The 24,031-nt window shown below is 33.7% G+C and overlaps 1 protein-coding gene across 1 annotated transcript in view; it reads right to left on the reverse strand.

Moving 5' to 3' along the window:
- LOC117211777 overlaps window positions 1-24,031 on the reverse strand; it is a 377,618-nt gene that overhangs the window by 84,443 nt on the left and 269,144 nt on the right. Inside the window, exons 17-20 of the mRNA XM_033456000.1 lie at window positions 14,378-14,522; window positions 7,996-8,101; window positions 5,671-5,703; window positions 4,619-4,729 (exon numbers count right to left, since the gene is read on the reverse strand). Coding sequence (XP_033311891.1) covers window positions 4,619-4,729; window positions 5,671-5,703; window positions 7,996-8,101; window positions 14,378-14,522 — 395 coding nt within the window. The remainder of the gene's footprint in view (window positions 1-4,618; window positions 4,730-5,670; window positions 5,704-7,995; window positions 8,102-14,377; window positions 14,523-24,031) is intronic.

Raw genomic sequence — 24,031 nt, forward strand, 5'->3', positions numbered from 1 at the left:
AGATATAGAAAACAAAGAAAGGAAAAGTATAAAGGACACGGAAAGACGTATGCCACTACTTCTGTATTTGTTATTCTTGCTTTTCGTACGGTGAGTTTTACAAAATAAAAGTCAATACATCTACTAAACTAATCATTTTTTATAGGAAAACTCAAGTTGAATCGATTAACGTATTAAAAAATATATAATTTCATCTAAAAAAAACAAAGCTGAGCTTTACATGACCCACCTATAGAAAAAATAATAACATCAAAAAAGGCCTGATTGGAGCCAATGAAATATCGTCTGAAAAAGTTTTCGCTACAGATAACACTAGAGATGCAGGTCAAGATGTTCCTATCAGATATTGCCATGCATACGAGATGTTCGCGGCAATTAGGATCAGCATTTTTTTCGTAAACAATAAGTATGAGAAAAAAATGAAAGAGAGAAAAGATGAATGATTCAAAGTGAACTATGTATTAACAATAATATTCTTCTCGCAAGTGCAAATATGCATGTACATTTTGTACAGTTGTACTATTTCTTTAAACAAATGACTTTTCTTCTTTTTAATACATGGAATCCTTTCATTTTATGAAAAAAGTATTCGGTTAACATGGTAAAAAATTAATTAGTTTAAAAGATATCCTAACTTTAATTTTGTAAAATATCATATGATAAACAAGGAAAAACAAAACTCTCGTATTTATATCTTCTTTATCTCACATATGATAATTTCTACACAATTGAAATTAGAATATCTTTTAAACTAATCAATTTTCGACCATGTTACCCTAACACTTTTTCTCACAGAATGAATGAAAGGATTCATATATGCAAAAAAAAGAAGTTTTCCACTTAAAAAAATAGTGCAACTGCAAAATGCACATGCATATTTGCATATTTTACGAAAAGAATATTATTGTTATTATGTAGTTTAGTTTAAACCATTCATATTTTCCTTCTTTTATCTATTCGATAAACTTATCGTTTACAAGAAAGACGCTGATCCAAATTAGCGCGAACACCCTGTACAGGCTATAATACTGGTTTAATAATCCGACCGAATGATCTTTTTTCTTTTCCATGACTTTCAAAACGGAAATTTTTTCTAATTCTTTTACGTTTCTCCCCTTTCGTCGCGACGAATTCACATATAAAAGTAATATTGTGCTGTCTCTATATAAACTGCAAATTTTTACTCCAAATATTACATTAAAAATGAATCATTTTTGAGTAAATTAAATTAAAATTATATTTGTATTAATAAATTTCTTTTCTTTATTAAAACCACTTTTCTAATAAAGGTATTCAAATTATAAATTGATAAATTAGAAAAAAATGTTAAAAATATTATAAAATATTGCATGTATAAGACATATTAAGCTATTTCTCTGAGTTCTAATCAAATGTCTATAATAAATAAAACCAAAATTCCTAATATTAATTATCAGATGTAATACTGGAATTTAATGATGAACACTGTATACAAAAGCGAAAGTTGTCTATGTGAAAAATTATTTTCTCTTGATTTAATTAAAATATTGATAGTTTGACATTTTAAAATATCTATAGAATAAAGCATGAATATTTCTGATATCTCATGTTCAAAATAATTTATATGAATTTCATTTGATGCATCACGATCAGCTGTTTGAAATTCTTATAACGATCTTTATCAAAACATCTTAAAGAAGAAGGAAACATTCCTTCATAATCCTTTATTAAAACCAATAATATAAAAAAGTATAAGAAAATTATTTGCACAAGGAAACAACCTAGAAAAGTGAGACAAACCATATTGAATAAAAATTCATGTGTTCCTTTCAACTCGAGTAACGAACTGAAACTCGTTCTACGGACAGCCTTCTTATCTCAACAACTATTTGCGAACTTTACTGCGCTCGCAACCCTTATTCTTTGACATATCTTCTGATAACAGAACTTTCTGGACATCGAATTGTTAAGTCGAGCAACAAGTTCTTGACGATTGACAAGCACGCTAGAAGACAAGAGGTTTAAATAAGACAAAGATGATTGGAAGATGTTAAAAAGTATAGATAAGCAGAAGATACACACGTGCAACGAGAGATTCAGACAGCTACACGGAAGATAATAAATCAAGAAAAAGAAGTTAAGAATAATATATATGCATACTGTAAGCATAAATTCGTGATACAATTGAAGTGAAGAAAATCCTACAATTCAAAATTATGTGAAAATCTAGAATAATCAAATTACGTTGGGAGCTTCATTTTCTTTTTTTTTTTTTTTTTTTTATAGAAATCAAGGTTGAGAACTTGTCCGGTGTACAATAGTTCATGAAAGTGTTTGATTATTTACCATAGAAAACTTGTATGTACATATTATATGTGTTACATTAAATATTTTGAAATTTCATTGGCATTATAACGAAACAACTATTATGATTATATTGGTAAAATTAGAAATCAATCAGAAAATGCGTGTATACAAGTTATAAGATATTTACTACAAACCATATTTAGTAAAAAGATTAGTATACAGCATGTTCCACTGCATATCGAAGCTTATTAATATAATGGTAATTGAATGTTTAAATATTTTTGTGATCTCTGCGAAAGGTATACTTCAACAAGATATTTTGTTCGAGTCTCATTGCAGTGCTAATGAAATTTCAAAATGTTGCCTATACCATATATAATACATTCGTGAAAATTTTTAGAAGTATTCAAACACATTTTTGCTTAATTCCCAACGAGATAGGTGTTGCTATCGTTCCAAATAAATCGATGTTACCTACATTTTAGAATAGCACTATTAAAAATGACGATACGAAATAAATTATTTCAAATAATTATTTCCTATTTCAAATTCATACGTAAGGTCATCCAATTAACTCGGAACCCTGGCTCGAGAGAACATTGAAAATAACAACAGAGTAACATGTGCATTTACTACTAGAATCAAATATTGTAATTACATTTCAGGTAAGATAATTCAAGATTTCAGTTATTAAAAAAAAAATTTGTAATACGTGGGAACAGTATCAGAAGCGCTTGCTTGCTTCGAAGCTTCAGAAACGCGCAGGAATATGAAATCATCGCGCGAAAACGTGAGGCTCACTTTCGCAGTGACCGTCTTCTTCTTATTGTGACGTCCAATTTAAAGTTCTCCGGCGACAAACAAGCCGCTGTGTTGTCGTCTAATTATACTTCTAGCAACAACTCATAGAGGACGAGCGACATTTCATCCAAGTAATAAGCGTACGTTACAATGTTGCCATTCTGATACGTTTTCGCAAACGCGGGTTCCGAGTTAAGTGGATAACTCTGTATAACTTGCCCGGCTATAGTAAGTTTTCTTAGATACAGGACTAGGTGGTGGTTTTACATGTGAAAATAAATGGAAAGCGTAGAATAAAATTTGGTCGTTTAAGGCATTGTTTTAGATAAAATAGAGTTTAAATAAAACATGTTCGATCACCAGATTCCTGATTTTCGTTTTATTATGACCTATAGAATCTCCTTGACTTTACTTGTACCACAAATTTATACCTACGATGTATAGAATAAGGCTATCGTCACAGTAGATTTGTGTTCTGTGGAATTGTCGTTCTGACTAATGAAACATCTGAAAAACAAAATGCATATACGTATTTTCATTATAATAATGTATATGTATATGAATTATTTATAAGCCATGTCGATGAACTCGATAAATAAAAATACAGAGGAAACTGATAATTACAAGGATAATTTTGATTTATTTTGGTATTTGTGATTATTTATGCTCTCCCCCTGAAAAATAAATTTCTGGAAATAAGTCGGTTTTTTTAAACATCACATAACATTGACGACTTCATAAAAAAATGAATTGATCGGTTTGGCTTCTGAAAGGCATATATTTAATCATTCTGATATATGTTTCAGAACAACAGTTCATCAGAATACGCAGCCACAGTAACCACCATATCCTAAGACCGGTAAAGAGAAAGAGAGAGAGATTCGAGTAATAGAGGACAACGTCATCGTGCATTCTACTTGTCGACGATGTTGCGGCCTCTAACCCGTGAAACAGCCGACGTCTGAACGTTGGCGGTGAGAAGAGAAGGTGTCGTTGATGATGGTGACGATAGCATAGTGTGATTGGTGCTGGAAATAGAAGAAGACGTAGAAGAAGAAGAAGTGGGCGAGACACGTTGGTGATGGTGATGATGGTGGTGGTGGTGATGGTGATGATGGTGGCGATGACGATACTGTTCGTCGCTGGTAGCCTCTAGGAGCGTCGATCTGATAGCGGTCGATCTATCGCCTGTCGGCGAGCTCGATCGACGTAAGCAACGATCTGGCAACACGAAGCTCTTGGATCTTCCTTCCAGCATGCCAGCGTGCCAACCACAGTCGGCAGCAGCCCGTTCAAGAGGTCGTACAATCCGATCGATTTTTGAATCATCCTTGCCACTTTTCGTCCCGATCGTTCTTTCTGTCGACCGATCGAGATTATAATCGAACACGTTTATGCTCGACCATAGCTTTGAGCCGGTTTGAGATTTCATGTTCTGGACACTGGCACGGGAGCTTTTCTCCACGACACTCGAACGAGATTTCGAGACGACCTCGAGGGCTTTCGAGCTGCTGACCGCTGATACCCTTACATTGTAACTGCTCTCCGGTCGGTAGGAGAGGCTCAGAGCACGGTGGCTCAGCTGTGCATCTCGGAGCTCCTTCATTTCCATACCCTGGGGATGTCCATTCTCGTTCAACCACTGTCCCGTTGTTATTTAGCGTTGTTATACAGTCGGTGTCGGTGTCGTCGTCGTGGTTGTTGTAGGTAGTTGCAGTTGTCAACGGCATCGTCCAGGGACCAGGGAAAGACGCGTTATCCGGGACCGTCCAAAGTGCACACGAACGGACACGATACGTAAACACCAAAGACACACACACACACACACACATGGACATCGATCACGAGATATGTAGTACCAATAGAATAGTTTTTCGGTTAAACAGAGACAATTCGAGCAAATAATAGGAATTTTTACTTGATTTCGATTTGTTTTTAGAGAAATTGTCTCTAGGAATGGGAGTGTGAATTTTAAGTAGGTTCACATGCATGGGTCACCTTGTGCGTTTTTTATTAGGTGCAAGGGGCTCGATTATATTAACACAGAAAGATTCAATCGTTACATTACTCGAAGCTGTTAGTTTGAGAAAATTTGATGCTAAAAATGATACAAAAATACGACGGGAAAAGGAAATGTTTTTGAGTTTTTGATTATCGAGTTTTACGCGAAATTATAGTTCACAATACTTTGATGTCTCACTAGTGTATTTTAAAAGTGAAATCAATTAGATGCTTTCGAAATGGACATTCTATAGCTAGATTAGTAAAATATTCAATAGATGAAAGATCAGATTTGAATAAAAAGTAAGGTAAATTTTACTTTTAAATGTAAATATACGTATCGGTTGTATTCTTCCTCAATGACTTCGTTATGTAACTGAATATGACACTTAACGTTATTTAACGGCAAACTACGTGACTTGAAAAATCTAAGGGCTGAATGCAATCCATTTCGACCGTACAAACTATCCAGACTGATAGGAAAGAGAGATTGTACAGGACTCGACGTCGAAGAACAAGTGGAATGAGGAAAAAGTGGAGCTGATCCTTATTTAACTACGATTAAATATAAATGTGTCGTACCCCGTCAAATATATCCATGACCTCGTCCCACCACTAGAAACATAGAATTAAATATAGCGTTAATTTCTGCACTAACCATGTAAGGTTAAAAATGATACTAAAAATTGGATAAAAATAACTGAAGAATGTATTTTTTTGTGACTGCTTTTCATTCGCTGCATATTACATACGAATACATTTCTAACATATTCAATTAATCTTTATTTATGTTTCTAACGAAGTAAACTACTGGTTTAAATTTCTTGAAAAATACTAAAAATAAATATGGTGAAAAAAACATTAAAATAAATGTTAAATATTTATTTCTTCGTAATTCAAATGATATTTCTTTTATAATTAAAGCTAATTGCTCTAAATTCGATATCATTAAAAATTAATGGATATTTTCAAGTTTTTATATTTTTATCTGCATATTCTCTTGTGTCTGACAAAAATATTTTAATTTTTGGATGAAAAGCAAGTCACTGTTTCTGATCATTAAAAGCAGCGCTACTGAAGCTAATTAACTAAAGAAATTAAAACTGAAAAACGAGTATGATAAAATATCGATAAGCATGGACGAGATTGCGTGCGCTCGATACTTCTGAAACTCTAAACACATCGAAATGTTTTTACACTGGAAAGAAACGTAACATGACGTTCATGTGGCGAAAGAACGTGTCACGCGTCAACAAAAGAAGCTTTCGAAAAACCAAGTAAGAAAAACAATTGTTTCGTATCGTAAACTGATTTCAATCGTTCGGTTAATCGTTACCTTCCTTCTCGTCCGTTTGACAGAAGTCGGCTAGAAGCAAAGCCATTTCAAACGATCAAGTTCCAGACACACTGTGTTCGGGAAGCTTCTACATACATACCGTTTGTATTGTCATTCGATAAAGTGGCGACAATAGTCGCATTAATATGCATTAATCAAGCGTCACTTTGATTAGAAATTCGCGAAAAAGCAGGCAACGTGGAATTTTCAGCCTAACTGGTCGTCGAATAAATTGAATAAGACTAGAGATTATTCCTTGGCCAACGGACAAAGGATATGACATAATTTTTCTTTAAAAATTTCTAAAACTTTTTCTAATGATGGAATAAAAATAACACAGAGTGAATAAAGGCATTTCAACAACATTGGAAGTAGAGGCAAAATTACAGCAGAACAATTCATTTCTCAAATATTGAGTATACTGTGAGCGAGTATGTATACTATTTCAAATTCTTGGTCTGTTAAAATTGAATCTCTTAATCTAAGATACATTTCTCTGTTGTAATTTATTTCACTTTCAATAAGTCTCTTTTCAGACAATTATTAAATAATGATTGCTTTTTACAAAGAGGGGGATATAACTAGAGTCTAGACACGAAAGATGATAAAATTAGACATAATTGAGAATTATTTCTTCTATTTTTGAGTAGTAAAATAAACCTAGTATAGAAATTATTAAAAAGATTAGTAAATTCTATTAATATTTCATACAAAAATTATAACATATTAATTATTGCTATAAATTTTTATTTATTAGTTTGTAAGATTTATAAATCGGTTTTCTTATAAAATCTCCCTTTTATCGATATAAATCATATTTTACTTCAAGCGATAAAAAGGCAGTAAAATGTTTCTGAGAAACAGCACATATAAAAGTGTTACATTATTAAAAATTTAAATAAATTTCAGTTAAAAAATCTCTAAAGCAAAAGAATATTTATTAACTGACCAAGAATGTAGTTTTTCATGTCAACAATTGTCTACTATTTAACATATTCTTAATTTACAATATTATGTAATATGTAATTTAGAATATATCTTTTACCTTTTGTACGTAATAATATTTTATGCTATAGTAGTTACTCTGCTAACGGGGATTCAATCCGTTTAGTCTTTTGTCCTAAAGTCTTACATAGGCGTCCTAGTACAGTGACTTTTATAAGCTACGTATTGTATCCAATAAAAAAGTCTGCATTATTCTTCCCTCTGTCACTCGAACAGTGCGAAGAGAGTAACGAAACATAGATTTTTGTCTTATAACACGTTTCATTCTAGATATTTGCAATTGCAATCATTCGTAATTTTACAAACTAAAGTCTTAAATAAATATCTATTGTTCCACCGTCTCTTTATTATCATAACAAATTCATTAAAAGTATGAATTCACTGGAATTACATAAATGCTATATCCTTCCTCTGTTAGGTAATCAAGGTTTTCATATGCTTTCCGCGGAATGATTTTTACCAGAGTTATTATAGAGAAATTTCGATGAGGCATGTTCTCAAAGGAAATTCATGAAATAGGGTTGCACAAAGAACGATTACTTTTTTAAAACCGTAAATATGCATACCTCCTTGGCTTCCTTTTCGGCGATCGATGACCGTCCAGGTTCGTAATCCTCGATGCGTCCAGGTTGATTTTTATAAATCTCTGAAGTATATTTTAATGTGCCATTTCTGAAATGAAAACGAAGAATTTTTATAAAAATTGCCGTTTAGGTGAAAATATTTTAATCTTTAATACATTTAAATATATACAGGGTGGTTGGTAACTGGTGGTACAAGCGAAAAGGGGGTGATTCTACGCGAAAAAAGAAGTCGAAAATATAGAATAAAAATTTTTCGTTTTGTGCACTTTATCACGTCTCGTTATAACGGATCTCACTGTAGATCGCTGTCTCGATGGAAAAATTAAAAAAAAAAATTAAAAAAAAATTTTTTTATTCTATATTATCGACTTCTTTTTCACCTTTCCGCTTCACCCCCTTTCCGCTTGTGCCACCAGTTACCAACCACCCTGTATATGTCGGAGATGAAAGGACACCGAAGGCTTCCCTTTGGAACTTTGGGAAAATCCCTTAACATTATAATCTAGATTCTAATCATAACCGTAATTAAGCAATTCTCGTCATTCAATCCGATTATATTTGTTCGAGATTTGTGATAATGAGCTTAAGGGATAAACGCTTTGTCTAACAAAGGTATGGGGTAATAGTATAGCTCTCCTTAAAAAGAAATAGTTGTAGCGGCACTCGACAGTAAACATTCCAACGGTTTCTGTCCCGTGGCTCGCCACACGCAGACCCTATTCTTCGGGTAAGATGATTATCACATGTCGACGCATCTCCACAGTACATGTTCTGCTAGCCTGAGGAGATTTAGTTAACTAAAGTCCTTCAAACAGACAAACAGCCTTTGTCCCAACTACAGGAAGATAGGGGAAATCTACCTTTTTCACGAACGAAGCTTCCCACTAGTAACTTTCCCTCAAGGGCGGCTAATATCCTTCTCTAACTATCAACATGGAAATTGACCAATTAACAGCAACGTCAATTTCCCTCACTTTCCGAACGATGACTTTTCTCCACGAATCCAATGATCTCGTGCCCTTAAAAACACCTATCATAGTTTTCCTTTGCAGTCTTTGCGATCCGTGAATATTTCACGTTTTAACATATAGTCCAACTTAGACTTTGACGAAAGTAATAAATTCGCCATCCCGTTGACCACGGATTCGTTATCGAACCTGAGGCCATTGTCATTAGTGTTACGAGTGCCTAATCGCCGCAGTTAATTGTCAAATCTGTTGTATCTGAGACGCAAGTGTTGACCGTGGTAATTGCAGATGCTGGCTGTAGAAGTCACTGATGGGGTACTGCTATTTTTCTTCTAATTTAGATGCGTGGAAGAAAAATCGGACTCCGGTCGCCGGGATTTGAACCCGGGTTCCGAACATTCGTAACCTAAGGCGCTAACCACTGCGCTGCTGTAACGTCAATTCACATCAGAGACCAGGCTACGCAACGCGGACAGGATGGCACCCAGATGTCTGCACATCCTTGGCGCGTACCCTCAATAGTCTTAAATACCCACCAGGGGCCTTGGAATTTTCATCGTTAAGGTCCTTCGGACCAAGCGAGTATCCCTTGTCTTAGATTTCCTTTTACGTTTATTGTTTACCACGTGTTAACATGGAAAGTTGGTTTTCCTCGCATCTGGTATGTTCCGTTAGCAACTTTCTCACGAGGGCGGCTAAAACCCTTCCTGGTCCACCAACCGTCTTATTATCCAATCGGAGACGGTGTCTACTGCCCTCACTTCCTTAACCAAAATTGTCATCAACAAATCCGATAGTCCCGTGTCCTTAGACACACCCACCCCTAGCTTTCCTCAGACACAGTATCGTCAGTAAAACTTCACTTATTCTGTATCCTTAGAATAGTCAACATATCTATATCGGTCTCTACCCTTATAAATCGCGTACTTAATGTATTGTTGTAACTAAGTCTTACATAACGTGGTTGGAGTGAATTGTGATTTATGTTAATTCAGTGCGTGTTACATTGTGATTGCTGAATTCATAATAAAGGTTGATTAAAACAAAGTTATTAGTTGTGTTACGACTCAGCTATTTTATTTCATCATCCAACCCTTAAGTTTACGTGACACTGCCGTCGTCCGACACTAGTTAGTGTCGAGTGGTGGTATTTGCTGTTGAGTGCCGCCACATATCCATACTTGTGTTAATAAACTCTATCTTCACTGTACCACAACGATGGCTAGTTCCAGTGGAGATTCATCAAACGACCATAACCCTAATACCAAAGCCAACCCGATATCAGAAGTGGGATCAGTGCCGGTTATAACAATGCAAGAGCATATGACTATCATGCGCGAGTTAATTCAGACACTGGTGCCGAAACCGAGTGCGGAACCTATAAATCTAGTGCTACCACGTTTTAACCCCGAAATCGCGGGCGCCGATCCAGTCGCATGGTGCGCAGCTGTTAATCTGCTTATGAAGGACAACCCTCTACAAGACAGCGCGTTAGTTTCTGCTTTAAATAGTGCTCTAAAGGGTTCTGCAGCGCATTGGTTTACGCAGAGAGTGAACGGCGAAGAGCTTACCTGGCCAATGTTTAAGTAACATTTTATTACGCGTTTTGGTGGCAAAGCAACCTCGACGCTAATGAATATATTCAGAGAACAACCACAGAAGGACGAAAACATGGCAGCTTACGCCATTCGTCTCCGCTCCCTCCTGAAGACGAAGTGGCAAAATGTAACTATGGCGGAAGTAATCAACGCTATCATTCTTTGTCAAGTGAGCCCACAAGATCAGCGCATTGAACAAGTAGCACTTGAGAAGGATATGAAGACCGAGGACCAATTTCTAAGTGAAATGAGAGTTCTCGCTCTCGCGAAGAGGCCGGCGTCTTCGACAAGTAATACATCAACTGGCTCTGAAACCAAACGACACAAGCTACCTGACTCCCGGAATAAGTGCCTTTACTGTAGTGTCTTCGGACATAAAATAGCGGAGTGCCGAAAGAGGGTAAGGATCGAGAAACAGAAGGATACGCGACGCCTTGAAGGAAGCCGACCAGCTACATCGTCCAAGGTGTTTTGCTTCAAGTGTCTTGGGAAGGATCATGTCGCGCCTGATTGCCAGTTACTGCGGGAAAGAAACTATGATTCCAATAACGAACGTCGAGTCGACTCCTACGCGGTGGAGTCTCCAACTGGCAGATTAAGTCATCTGGGTGAGTCGTTCCCATTTTACTTCAATTCTGGAGCCGATTAATTAAAAAGTCCGCAGTCTCGAAATTTTCTGGCAAAAGAACGACTGATATAGATATCATGATTGGTCGCGAAATTTTAAGCCAAGGTTTTGACGTAAATATCACGCGAAATAGCCTCGTTATTTGTAAAACAAAGACAATTAATGCCTGTAGCAAAACCGCGGAAGGCTTCGATGTCCTTTCATCTCCGACATATATAAAAAATATTTATTTATCGAACTTACAGAAGCAACAAACTCAGCAGAAATCACAGCAATTTTGATCTTTATTTCCGTCTTATAATTATAAAAATTGGTCTTTTTTATAAAAATATTAATATTATAAATATGCAACAAATTTTCTAAAAAGGTAGTATTTTTATTTATATTTTTTTGAAAAAACTAAAATGGAAAGTTTTAAGAAAGCTTAAACGTTTAAGTTTTCAATAAATAATATTGAATTATAAACATAAAAATGTAACACAACACAGATGTAAGAACGTTAGTATCATGTTCAAGGACAAAATAGATTTACTAAGTCTTTAAGGACTTATAGTATTCGCTAAAAGGCAAAAAATGCACTGAAACAACAAAGGTTTTAAAATCAATCCTTTCGACTTGTTTTGAAATTTGTCAAAGTTTGTTCGTTTTTATATTTGCAAAAAGATATTTATTACAGCTTCTTTTCATTCCAATATAAAATTGATGTTTGTGGATCGTAGGTCGACGCATATATTGCATATTTTCAAGTTATTCCTTCGTATTATAGGACATTTTTCTATTCGCATTCAAGAATTTTCTATCGTTGCTCTATAATCTAAAATCCCTCAAAAAAGAAATTCAAACCATCCTTATCTTTGCATCTAATACATCACAGCTTACAATTGATATTTCTTAAATCTTTGTAAATATGAAAATACAAGATTTTACATTGAAAGAATTGATTTTGATATTTAAACGTGCGTAATGTACATCTTAAAATGTCAAGTTATTTTCAATGAAATAATACAATTATTGATACAAATTATTATAACTACCTTTCTATCAATTTATCAAATTATTCATCAAAAATATGCAGCTGATAACTAAAATCTGTTTATACTGCCGATCATAAGTATTAAATGACCTGCTAATATTGAAAAAAATTGTAAGCTTCCCATTGTTTTTATTTTCCCAGTATGATATTATAAATTCGCTATTTTTTAAACTAAATATTTATCTACAATATTTGTAGATAGAAAGCACATAACGAGAGTAGGTACAATATTTGTGTTACGACCGTTCGCGGAGAGACGTGATCGCGAGATAGCACGTCAACGAGAGCTGTAAATTCTCGCTACGATCATGTTAATCGACGCCGCGAAATAGTCGTTCCCCTGTTTCGTTTAGGATAACAGAGGTGGTTTAATGAATATAGCACTGTATTAACACTAATAAATTAACGTTTATTTCAACAACTTATTAACTAGAAAGATATAAATGGAACAACAAAAGAAATGTAACTACGTAATGCGCGATATAAGATATGTATTGACTGTTTGGCTTCTCGAAACGTTCTGCCCGCCCTTCGATTCGTTGGTTTTTTCTGGAAGGCGACCCCCACTACGTTCGGATCACGCCACATTCGTTTACGCCAGATAAAATAACGGCCACGAATCGACGTTTCTGGAGGTCGCTCTGCTTAATGAACCATGCGCTTGCCACTACAATGTTTGTTTGCCGGGCAGCCGCGACGATCCGTCCGCGACATTATAGTGCCGCGACCGACAGTTACGAATATGATCTATGGCAAGCCGCATGGCGTAACAATTTGTATAGATAAAAAGTACATAACATTTTTACGATAATACCCTAAATTTTTAAACAAGTTTTTTAAAAGCAGTTTTTTAAAATTTTTTTCAAGTTTGCTTCAAATCATGTTGTTGTTTTGCTTCGGAGTATCAAGACCGTTAGGTCACAGGTATTGTAAGGAGTTATGAACTCCGGGCAAAACAATGCTGCCGCTACATGTAACCGTAAAACAAGACGAATTTGTATCTTTCGACCTTCTCCTGACGATTATAAATAAACGAACGTGATTGCAAACGAGTCAGTATAAACTGTGACTAAACTACTGTATAGATACCGTTTCGCGACAAGATCTGTTTTAAATACACTGATTAAACATATTGATTACACATATTGGTAGTCTCATTATTCGATTCCCTACAGTTATAAATATATGGGCAAGCCGATATATGATTTACATAACATAAAATACTAAGTAAAAGAAAAGTTCAAGGTCTTGAACAAGAATAACAAATAGCAGTCTTAATATTTGTCACTGGTACTATCTATTAATCAAAGGATCTGAAATATTGTCTTACCATTATTTTTTAATAAAGTAAAGGAGAAAGAGCTTTTTTATATTGTTTATGGTAAATCTTATAACATTATCAAACATCATAACTTCGAGTATTTTCTGTTATTAAATTTGAATGTGTCACGCCCCGCGACCCGCAATAATTCCAAGTACCTGTCATCTTATTAAAACTTCGATTAACGACGAACCGGGTACGCGACGCGTTTCGCGGCCCTGGCATACGATTCTTTTTCCAGCGGCTACTTTGGTCTCTATTATAGAACCGCGGAAAGATCGCTGACAAAACGCAAATGCCGACAAGCCGAAAGGGTCGGAAAACTTCAATAGGCCTAACGACCATCAATATGTTTCGGCACCGCAGCCGACGATAGTCAGTTAGCCACCGGAGAGTCAAGAGTCAAGAGTCGTTAATCGACAATTGTCATATCATATTACTGTATTAAGTTCAAATTAAATAATCATCGTTTTCTGTTTAAATATCCACTGTATAATAATCTATTGTAATGAATAATCCACTGTAATAAATCCAGCTATCAATACATTATCGCGTAGGATAGAAACCACTGAAAATCCTAATTTCTAACATTTCTGAATAAAGAATTTCTATAATACATTCATCCACGCGTTTGCCCCCGCTATTCCGAGATAAAAACCTCAACACATAATACCAAATTATTTAAGATGATTCTGTTATAAAATAAAATATTCTTTTTAGAAAAACAAATGTATGGGCTATGTTAAGTAAATTTAAACAAAATTATTATATATTTGTATATATAAATTATTCCACGAATTACGATTTGTTTCTTACTTTCTGGGCATAGTCGACGTGGCGAAATCATTTTCCTTGTTACGTAGACGACGACGGCTGTCGAGCGTGACAGAACGATCCGAATATAAACGGTGTTCCGGTTCGCTTAAATATCCACTGCCACTTTCGTAACCATATCTCGTCCCTAGAAAAAATACGTTTACAATTTATTGAAATTGTAGGCACTGTAGGTGTTGAAATTGCCCGCATGTATGAAAAATGTTAAAATTCTACCGTTCATCCCTCACCAGCGATCGGAGAAGAAAATTGAAAAAATATGCACTCGTATTTACAATATATTTCGCGCCAATGAAATTTTGACTGGTTCGTTAAAGCTTCTAATACTGAGTTGTAAATATATATATTACAATCAATGGTTTTAATAGGTAAGTAGTGCACTTTGTTAAATTACATGTAATAATAAATTTTTTATTGTTATTATTACGAAATTATAATTATACAATATGATTATACAAGTGTATAATTATAATTATATATTTATAATTAAGCAAATATGCTTATATGTGAGGGTACATGCCTAAGTAATATCTAAATATTATTATAATATGGTTAATTAACTCGATACAACATTCATTAATACAACTTCTTTTTAAATCAAATAATATCATTTCCTTTTAAATTTATTAGTTCAATTTTGAACTTTAAATCTACTAATAGAAGAACAATTTTTATGAATTTCAAATATATAGGATTCTACACCTTTGAATCGATCGACGCGACCATAACCACTAGTTTGAGAGCGTTATTCTATAAAATTATTATTTTAACGAATATTTTATATGCCTATGTATAGCGTGTTATATGTTCTGTTATTGAACAATTTGTGAAACAAAGCAACAGCAATAATGAATATGTCTTGAGCTGGATTTTGGTACTAGCGACTTAAATATTAGGTTGTCTCTTTCGTTATATAAGGAAATGATAGGTGCATAACATTTTTTGTTTTATATTATTTTATTGAATTGTGTATGATCCATTTTGTAGTAACAGAACAAAACGAAAGGTGCTTTTCTGACAACCTAATATTTTTCTGTTTAATGTATAATAACATGTAAAAAAATATGGTTTTATAAAAGAAACGCAGGTCAGCTCCATATGCTCTCCGCGTGTCTACCTAAAGAAGAACTAATCTCATCAAATAATCCTCCTTCGGCTCAACTTTTATTTGAAAGGTCTTTTCGTAGCAATAGTTCACCTTTATTCGCTCACCTTTTGTCACATGAAATATCACGTGATAAAGAATAATTACCTGTTTATTCATGAATATCACGCTATTTACTTCCTATCAGAAAAGTCTAATGAAAAAATGCCCTTGAAATTCAAGGCTGTGTTGATCTTTACGCATAATTTTTATACACAGTGTGCTAATAGAACTAGATACGATACGTTGGCTGTAGGTATATGATACCATATCTATAAGAAAAATTTATTTTATTTTTAGTATATTCACCACGACACTTTTGTCATATAAAATGTCATATTTCTATCTTTGTTTCACACTGAAGAGTAAGTGTTATCAACAGATGAATAAAGTTAAGCTAGCATAAAATTATTTCACGAACCTATCGGTGTATTTTTCCTGTATATACGCATAACCAGCGCAAAACTGTTGATTTCTACTACATATCCAAACATCATCAAAATCGGTTAGGAGATAACACATCGATAGATTCGCCAACTATTTAGTCGTACAGAAAATAAATTAGGAAAATGTACAAAACTGATAGTGTTCTTTACTATACATATATATGTGGAAAACAAATCAATCTAAGTTGTTTATTATATATGTTTGTTTACTTTTAAAAATGTAAATTTGTCAAGTTATTCTATCTATAATGTTTATTTCCTCAGTTGCGATACTATTTTTGCCGAGATATGGTATTATAAAAATCTTTAGAAAGAAAATTCTCTAACTGCAAACTTACTTTGGCAAAATCTCCTTTGTTGTTCAGTTATAATAAAAATATTTTAGTAATCGAGAGATACACTATAGTTAACGGAAAAGATAAGAAGAATCTTTTTTATTGCGTTATATAGAATAAAAATTTTTTTTTTCTTTTCCATCGAGACAACGATCTACAGTGAGATCCGTTATAACGAGACGCGATAAAGTGGACGCGTACCGAGCGAAAATTCAAAGTCGATTTTCTCGAAAACAAAGCCTCGAACGAAAAATTTTTATTCTATATTTTCGACTTCGTTTTTCGCGTAGAATCACCCCCTTTCTGCTTGTACCACCAGTTACCAACCACCCTGTATATTTATACTGATTTCTTATTGATTTTACCGTTTTGTATGTATGTATATATAAGGTGACCAATTTGTGTAATTTAACGTGTAAAAGACAAGGAAAGACACGAAACGGCATTCTTACGATTACGTTATCTTATGCTTTCATATACATGCGTTAAATTTAACAAATTTAAAAAATTAAAGAATTTCCAGCTGCATCGATTAATATATTAAATAAAAAGTATATAATTCCATCTAGAGAAACACTGGTGGCCTTCATCTGACTTCTACGCCTCTGTTCATGAACGAGAAAATTAATCATGTCAAATTATGTCCCCCCTCAACAACATTCAACATATTCCCGAAACATTTTTTTATATTACCAAAAAAAAACGAGATATTCTAGTGATAAAATTAGGTGGGACACCTCGTATTGTATTACATAAAATTAATAGAAATGACGATACACTGAATAAATTATACTGTACACTATTTGAAAATTATTAGAATGGATTTGTATGTCAAATGGTAAAAACTGTTTAATCACTTCAAGTAATAAAAACATATGTCAAATTGAAATTTTATATCCTCGGTATATATTCGGAGAAATCTTTTTTAAAACTAATGAAATTTTATGTTGTAGCGAGTTAATTGATAGAGCATGTGTCGTGACTAACGTGAAAAAGTTCATTAACCGTCTCGAAATAAGATTAAAATGATTGTACAAAGTGTTTAGAAAAAGGAATTCGGTGCTTAGTGTTCACTGGGATGACTAAAAAATGACCGATCAACAAAGAACCTAAAGGCAATCTTTTCGATGTAAAATCAATTTTTATTATTTATTAGCGCTCGATATCATGAGTGAATCTCTTCATAGTACATTGAACGTATAGTTATTGGAGATGAAACACCGTTATTAACATACGAAATGCATATTTCTTCATGTTTAACCGTGTCCGCAAGAACGCTATTTCGCTTTCAACGATTATACATTCAATGTGTTATGAAGAGATTGACTTATGGTATCGAACGCTATCGAGTTTACATCAGAACGTTGACTAGACATTTTTTACTGTCTCTGTGACTATTATAAGTCCTTTAAGCATCGACTCTTTTCTTTCACATTTTGCATATTCATAGACACAAAATGCTTAAAAATTGTATTAACAAATATCTGGATTACAAGAATATTTGAATCGTTATCCTGTTAGTGGAAGGGCAAGCAAGTATCACGCTATGTTTTAATGATAATTATTTGGAATCGGATGCGTCTCACCGATCTTTACGACCTTCAAATGTGTTGTCAAGGTCGTAATTCTAAACAACTTTTCCCAATACATGTTATTGCCGCGCCGTTGGGCCTTAATTTCCCACATATTCACAAAGAGCTTCAATGGAATTTAAATTACGATTACTTTATTCTGGAGTAAGCAGCTGCATTCGCATGTAGTCCAACCTAAACTGAAATCACTGATGAGAGAGGTAATCATTTTTAATATTGTATAAATGAAAAAATGAATGGGTTATAAATTGGATTAGCGTACTCTCCGGCCTCCATTATGTGGTCGGCAACGCTAGTGTGAAATAATTTTCGATGAATCAATTGACATGTGGAATGTGTTGTACCTTTTATAAAGGACAGAAAGAACAGAAAATTATTATACACGAAATTAAAAAGGGTCCAAATATGCATTTCGGTTACAAAACTCGTTGAAATAGTGCCCCACAAATTTAAAGTGGGTATTGATCTTGAATTATTTATATCGCAGAATTTTACAAAACAACGATGTCTGTAGTAGAATTCCACGGAAGGAACCATTTATTAACAAGACGAATCAAGGTAAGCGTTTAAAATTTGCAAAAGAATATTTAAATAAAGGTAATGTTCTTTAGAAACAACGTTTTTTCTGACTAAAGCAAACTAAACGTATTTGCATGAGTTATGTCATTGCACATATGCACATTTGGGTATCGTTATGTCTGAAGAAACTTCAATTCATTATAAGAAATAAGTACTAAAAATGTACGTCTTACTGCAACGCGTAGCACGCCGCTCGGCTTTGTTTTTCAAGTTATAAATCAATTTATGTTTAATACTACATGACGTGTACTATTTAACAATTTATTTTATACATTTTTGTAAACAATTTTTCAGTGACAATAGGTATATGTATTATCATTTTGAGCAACTGAGAATCAGAATAAAGTGGAACATTCCATATATCAATCAATTTATCGAAAATTATTTCACGCTATTATTGGCGACAGCCCAATGACGATCGGATAGTACTCCATCCCAATCCATAACTCATTCTCTTTTTTTTTAATTAATACAATAGTAAAAATGGTTACCACTCTCATTAATGGGTTAACTCTAGATTGAGCTGTGTAAAAATGCGACTACCTACATCATCGTAAAGTATTAGGTTGTCCAAAAGGTTTCTTTCGTTTTATAAGGAAATAATAGGCGCACATTGTTTTTTGTTTTATATTAGTTTATTGAATTATGCACGAACGTAATAATAGAATTAGAACGAAATGGATCATACCTAATTCAATAAAATAATATAAAACAGAAATTGTTGTTCATCTATTATTACCTTATGAAACGAAAGAAACATTTCGGGCAACCTAATATAATCGTAAGCTAAATTTAATTTAAGTACTTTGCGAATATATCTTGGAATCTAAGATTGAACGACGGTTATTTGTATAAGTTGCTGAATGATCATCCAGACAACATGTTTCGAAGGCATCGAAATCATCGAGGAGACACTAGACTTCTAAATAATTAGCATATGCAATTCTATCAAATTTAAAATAATTGAAAGGCTAGTAAACAAGCAAGTACACAGCAAAACACAACGTCTTAAAACCGTAATTGAAGTAAAAAAAGCCTAATTATTAATATAAAATAAGTTGAATATACTTAACACGGTTTGAATATTTTATGACCCTGTTTCGACACACCCTTGCGATTAATGTCTCATAACTTTTACAAATACTGTCCGATTCGCTTCAAATTTTGTATACATATATGATTTTTATACTTCTGTTTTATTATATTTAGTATTTGTAACATTACTTTCACAACTTAAATCTAACATACATATTTTTATTGTCAAAGTTTTAATAGCAAGTGTCTGTATACTTTCGTAAGGCACTGTATTGTACATTGTAGCAACAATGATTTTTCTGTACCACGCTATAAATTATACATACATAACAATGAAACGTCACGAATTCTTTTCAAATAAATGCGATAAGACGTTACTGTTATTAAACAATTTCCTATAATATAGAATTCATGTTAACAAAATTTATTCCATATTTTGCTCAATCTTGAGGTATTTTTTAACGTTAAAAAAATACATATGCAACTTAGACTACAATGTCAGATAGAACGCTGCAAGGATAAAAATAATGCTAAAAGTAAATCAGTAAACCTTTTGTAATGGCATAAATTAATTTTCCTTATAAAATACCGCGTTGGTTTTTAAAACACACGATTCTTTCATATAATATGTTTCATAAGATATAGCTATCAAGGACTAAAAATACTTGTAACATTAATTTTGATTTTTAAATCAGTTAGATAGAACCTTTATTGTGAATAAATTCTATAAGATACTGAAATATTTATCTGGGTTACGATTCCTATATCCTATATTCCTATATGTCAGTTCTTATATTGCTTCTAAATTGATTTTTTGTTAAACTTTATAGAATCTAGAATCGATTCTTATATCGATTTTACAATAATCAGCAAATTTTTCAGTCTTAGATTTTACGTTGCGTGTATTGCATACTTTTCATTATTTATGTTCATTGTATAGCTATTCACTAACAATGAATTATTATGACGTATTTAAACGTAACAGTCGAAGATTGTATCTTACATAAAAAGTTAAATAAAGATTCATATAAATTTACACAAAAGTTTACAAGAAAACCAGGTCTACCAATGCTTTTACTCATTACTATATAATATACGCATGGAAACGATTAATCCTAGAAAAATTCGAAGGAAAATAATTGATCACAGCCGTTAATCTATAGGAGGAGGTTAAATAAAGATGGAAACTCACAACAAACGATTGTCATATGTATATCGATTTGATCAGTTACTATTTTCACTCATTGATGATTAGCATGGTTAAAATACTAGGGGTATGCGGGTAATCGAAAATAATGGTCGAGTTCGCGCGGGATTCCGAAAGTTTGCCTGGCACATAAATCTGTTTGCGTACGCGTAACTTCAGAAGCTGATTTACGATTCGGGAGCCGATACTGCATTCGAGATATGATTTTTCAGACTCGTCTTCGATTAAAATGGATATGAAACAATGACAATATGAAAACTCTTTTAAACTTAATAATTTTTACCTGGAAAATCCTGCCCCGAATGCAATATCAGCTCCCGAATTGAGCCATCATTGCATTTTATATGTCAAGCAAATTTTCAGAATCCTGCTCTATCCGACCCCTTACGAAGCCCGAGAACTCGTAATTTCGGGTATCCGCATACTCCTATTTAACACCGAATGCTTATGTACAATGTATTCTGACTCACGAAAGCATTCGAATACTTTTTAAAACAGAATAACTTTTTTAACATTGGACCAATTCTTTTGAAAAGTTAGGAAGCTTACTTTACTTACTTTTTAGGTGGTTAATGCGTAAACAATGTTTCGAAAAAGTTGCAATTGGTCGGAATCGTGAAGAAAATAGTAAGATAGATCACTTTCTACTACCTTTTTTTTTTATCTTCGAGACTGCAGTGAACATTTAAAAAATACTTTTTGTAGATATATGTTAGTTATGCATGTTAGAAATTTCTGTAGATAACCTAGCACTTTGTAGGATAAAGTGAGAGATCCACCGAAAGTCAGTCCAATCTATGTTACGCTGAATTGCCGCTTTTGGGTCAGACCTTGTATTTTTTTCAAGAGGGAATATGTCTAGTACACGGCATTTTAAACGCTAAGAAGGCCATCATCTGTACCTTTTCATTGCAGTGAAGTTTCTTCCCCAAAAATCAATAAATTGGTGAGCTCAATATCTTAAAAACTAATTGGAATCGATCGTACATTATAAAGTTACTGAATTCGTCTTTACAAGCGCCATCAAACGATTCGAAGAAAAATATATAGTCTTATTTAGAAAATAAATTCGATCTTCATATCTCGAAAAATAATGATATAAAAAAAATGTATTACGAAACAAAGAACTGTCCAGAATTACCACGGAGCAATATAAATAACAATTAATATCATAATGACAAACAAATTTTCTGTCGTAATACTACACATATGTTTGGATGTTAATATTTAACAGAAACGCTTTCGCGTTTAAATTTCTTTAATGATTTTATTTATTGTTAGAAAAACATATAAAATGCAAATTAAATAGTTTTTCCGCGAAGACACGCCGCCGATTTTACAATTTACAGCTGATCGATAGCGATGCTCGTTATTTTGCGAGACTAGGCGAAGACCGTCTTCTGGTAGAAAATAGGCCTTTCACAAGGGTACGAAGAACTTCTCGAGGGGCTGCTACAAATTTATAACGCGCACGGCACGCCAGAGTCATCAAGTCCGCCGCTCATGACCGCTCATTGTAGCAGAAACAACAATGTCTGCAGTTTTTCAGCAGATAAGTCATAGGTTAGGTTGGGATTAATAAATTATTAATTATTCAAGAATTAAATTTGCTATCTGTCATTTATTATGTAGCATATTTATTAAATCTCTTTTTAAAATTAGGGTGTTCGATCAAACGAGTATAAAAAATTTTTTCGAATGATTAAAAAATAGTCTCAAAAGTAAAAAAAGGTTGTGGAAATGTTGACAAACGTAAATGAAATCATTAAGTTTTGGGTTTCTGTTAGATATTAACAACCAAATATGTGTACTTTTTCACCATTACAATACTAAGTGCTTAATATTAATTGTGTATTTCTTGTTTATCCTTTATCTGCTATTCATCATTCGAATAAACTTGGATTGCTAATCGCAAGGAGCTTATACACAACTGACAAGCAGGAACGAGTAGTATGACGATCGATCGATAGTGGGATGGATTAGGAGTGAGAAGAGAAAAAGACCCCCTTTGTGAGATCTCCGAAGAATTGCTCAAGAGCCAATCCCAAGATAGTTCGAGCTAGATGGGCCTTCGAGGTAGTTGGGCTTGGTTTCAGTGTAAATGGTTCCATATATTTGTATAGAATCCATTTTTTATGTGGCTGGGTCAATTTAGCTTACCAGTGGAATTGGTTCCGTATAAATGCATTGAAACAAATACCCTTGGATTGATTTAGCTTGCCGGAAAAGCTCTAAGTGCCGGGCAATCCCTCGCGGTCTATTTGCCAAAAGTCACCACTGCTTTCCCTACTTTGCGGCCAGATTCCTTGAACAAAGTCTTTGTTCTTTGCCAATGCAACATTATGCCGCTTGCCATCACTGAATCTTGCCATCTCACGCATAGATAGCGCGTAACTTCGAGTCGTCGACTTTTCAAACGTTCACTGAAGCACCTTGGCGAGGTCCTTAAACCGAATGTATACTATTCCTCCAAAATGAAACGGTGTAAATTCGGCTTTAGCGAAACCTGACCATAAATTAAAAAGCCCGGTCTTAAATAATCGTAAGACCAAATACTGGCGAGCTACTTGACATTACATATATCGCCTCGAAAATACATTACAGCTAAAAAATATACGCATGCTAAAAATTTTATCAAAATAGGTTAACATTGCTATGTACAGGCGATGGAAAATGGTGAAAATAGTAGTTTTTCACGACTACCCGCCTATTACTGCAGTAAATTTAAAAATATCGGTCCATACCACTCGTTTCTGCATCAACCGATTTCGATAAAATTTCAGCACATACAGGGGCTGCAGGTCTAAGAAGATTTAAAGGGTGATTCTTGAAATTAGAATAATATAAATACCAAAAATGTAAAAAATGCGATTTTATCTTTGTTTTTAGTTGTCGATTCTTAAAAATCAAGGGAGACATCCCTGTGCGCGAACAAACCTTCTTACACGAACGAAAGTAGGTCAAATCTGAGCAGCTGGAACAGCGATCTTCAAATCGAACGATACATGGCCAGTAGTAGCTTACCTCGTACAAGTAGAGAAGAAGATTATGACATTCGAAAACGTAAATCATCCTGCGCGACGTTTCGTATGACAAATCGCAAATGAAACATTTAAAAAACTCATTAAAATCTATAACAGATCTAAAATAAAATCTATAATATCGAAAACCGTTTCATGGAATTTTCGAGGAAGGAGGATTGCTGTTTCCTCTAATCCTTTGCGTCTATAAATAATTAATAAATAATAACACATAAACAATGTTTATACAAATTTCACACACGCACCGTGATCGTCCT

This window comes from Bombus bifarius, unplaced genomic scaffold (genome assembly GCF_011952205.1).
Source record: "Bombus bifarius isolate JDL3187 unplaced genomic scaffold, Bbif_JDL3187 scf7180000008243, whole genome shotgun sequence".
Classification (NCBI taxonomy): domain Eukaryota; kingdom Metazoa; phylum Arthropoda; class Insecta; order Hymenoptera; family Apidae; genus Bombus; species Bombus bifarius.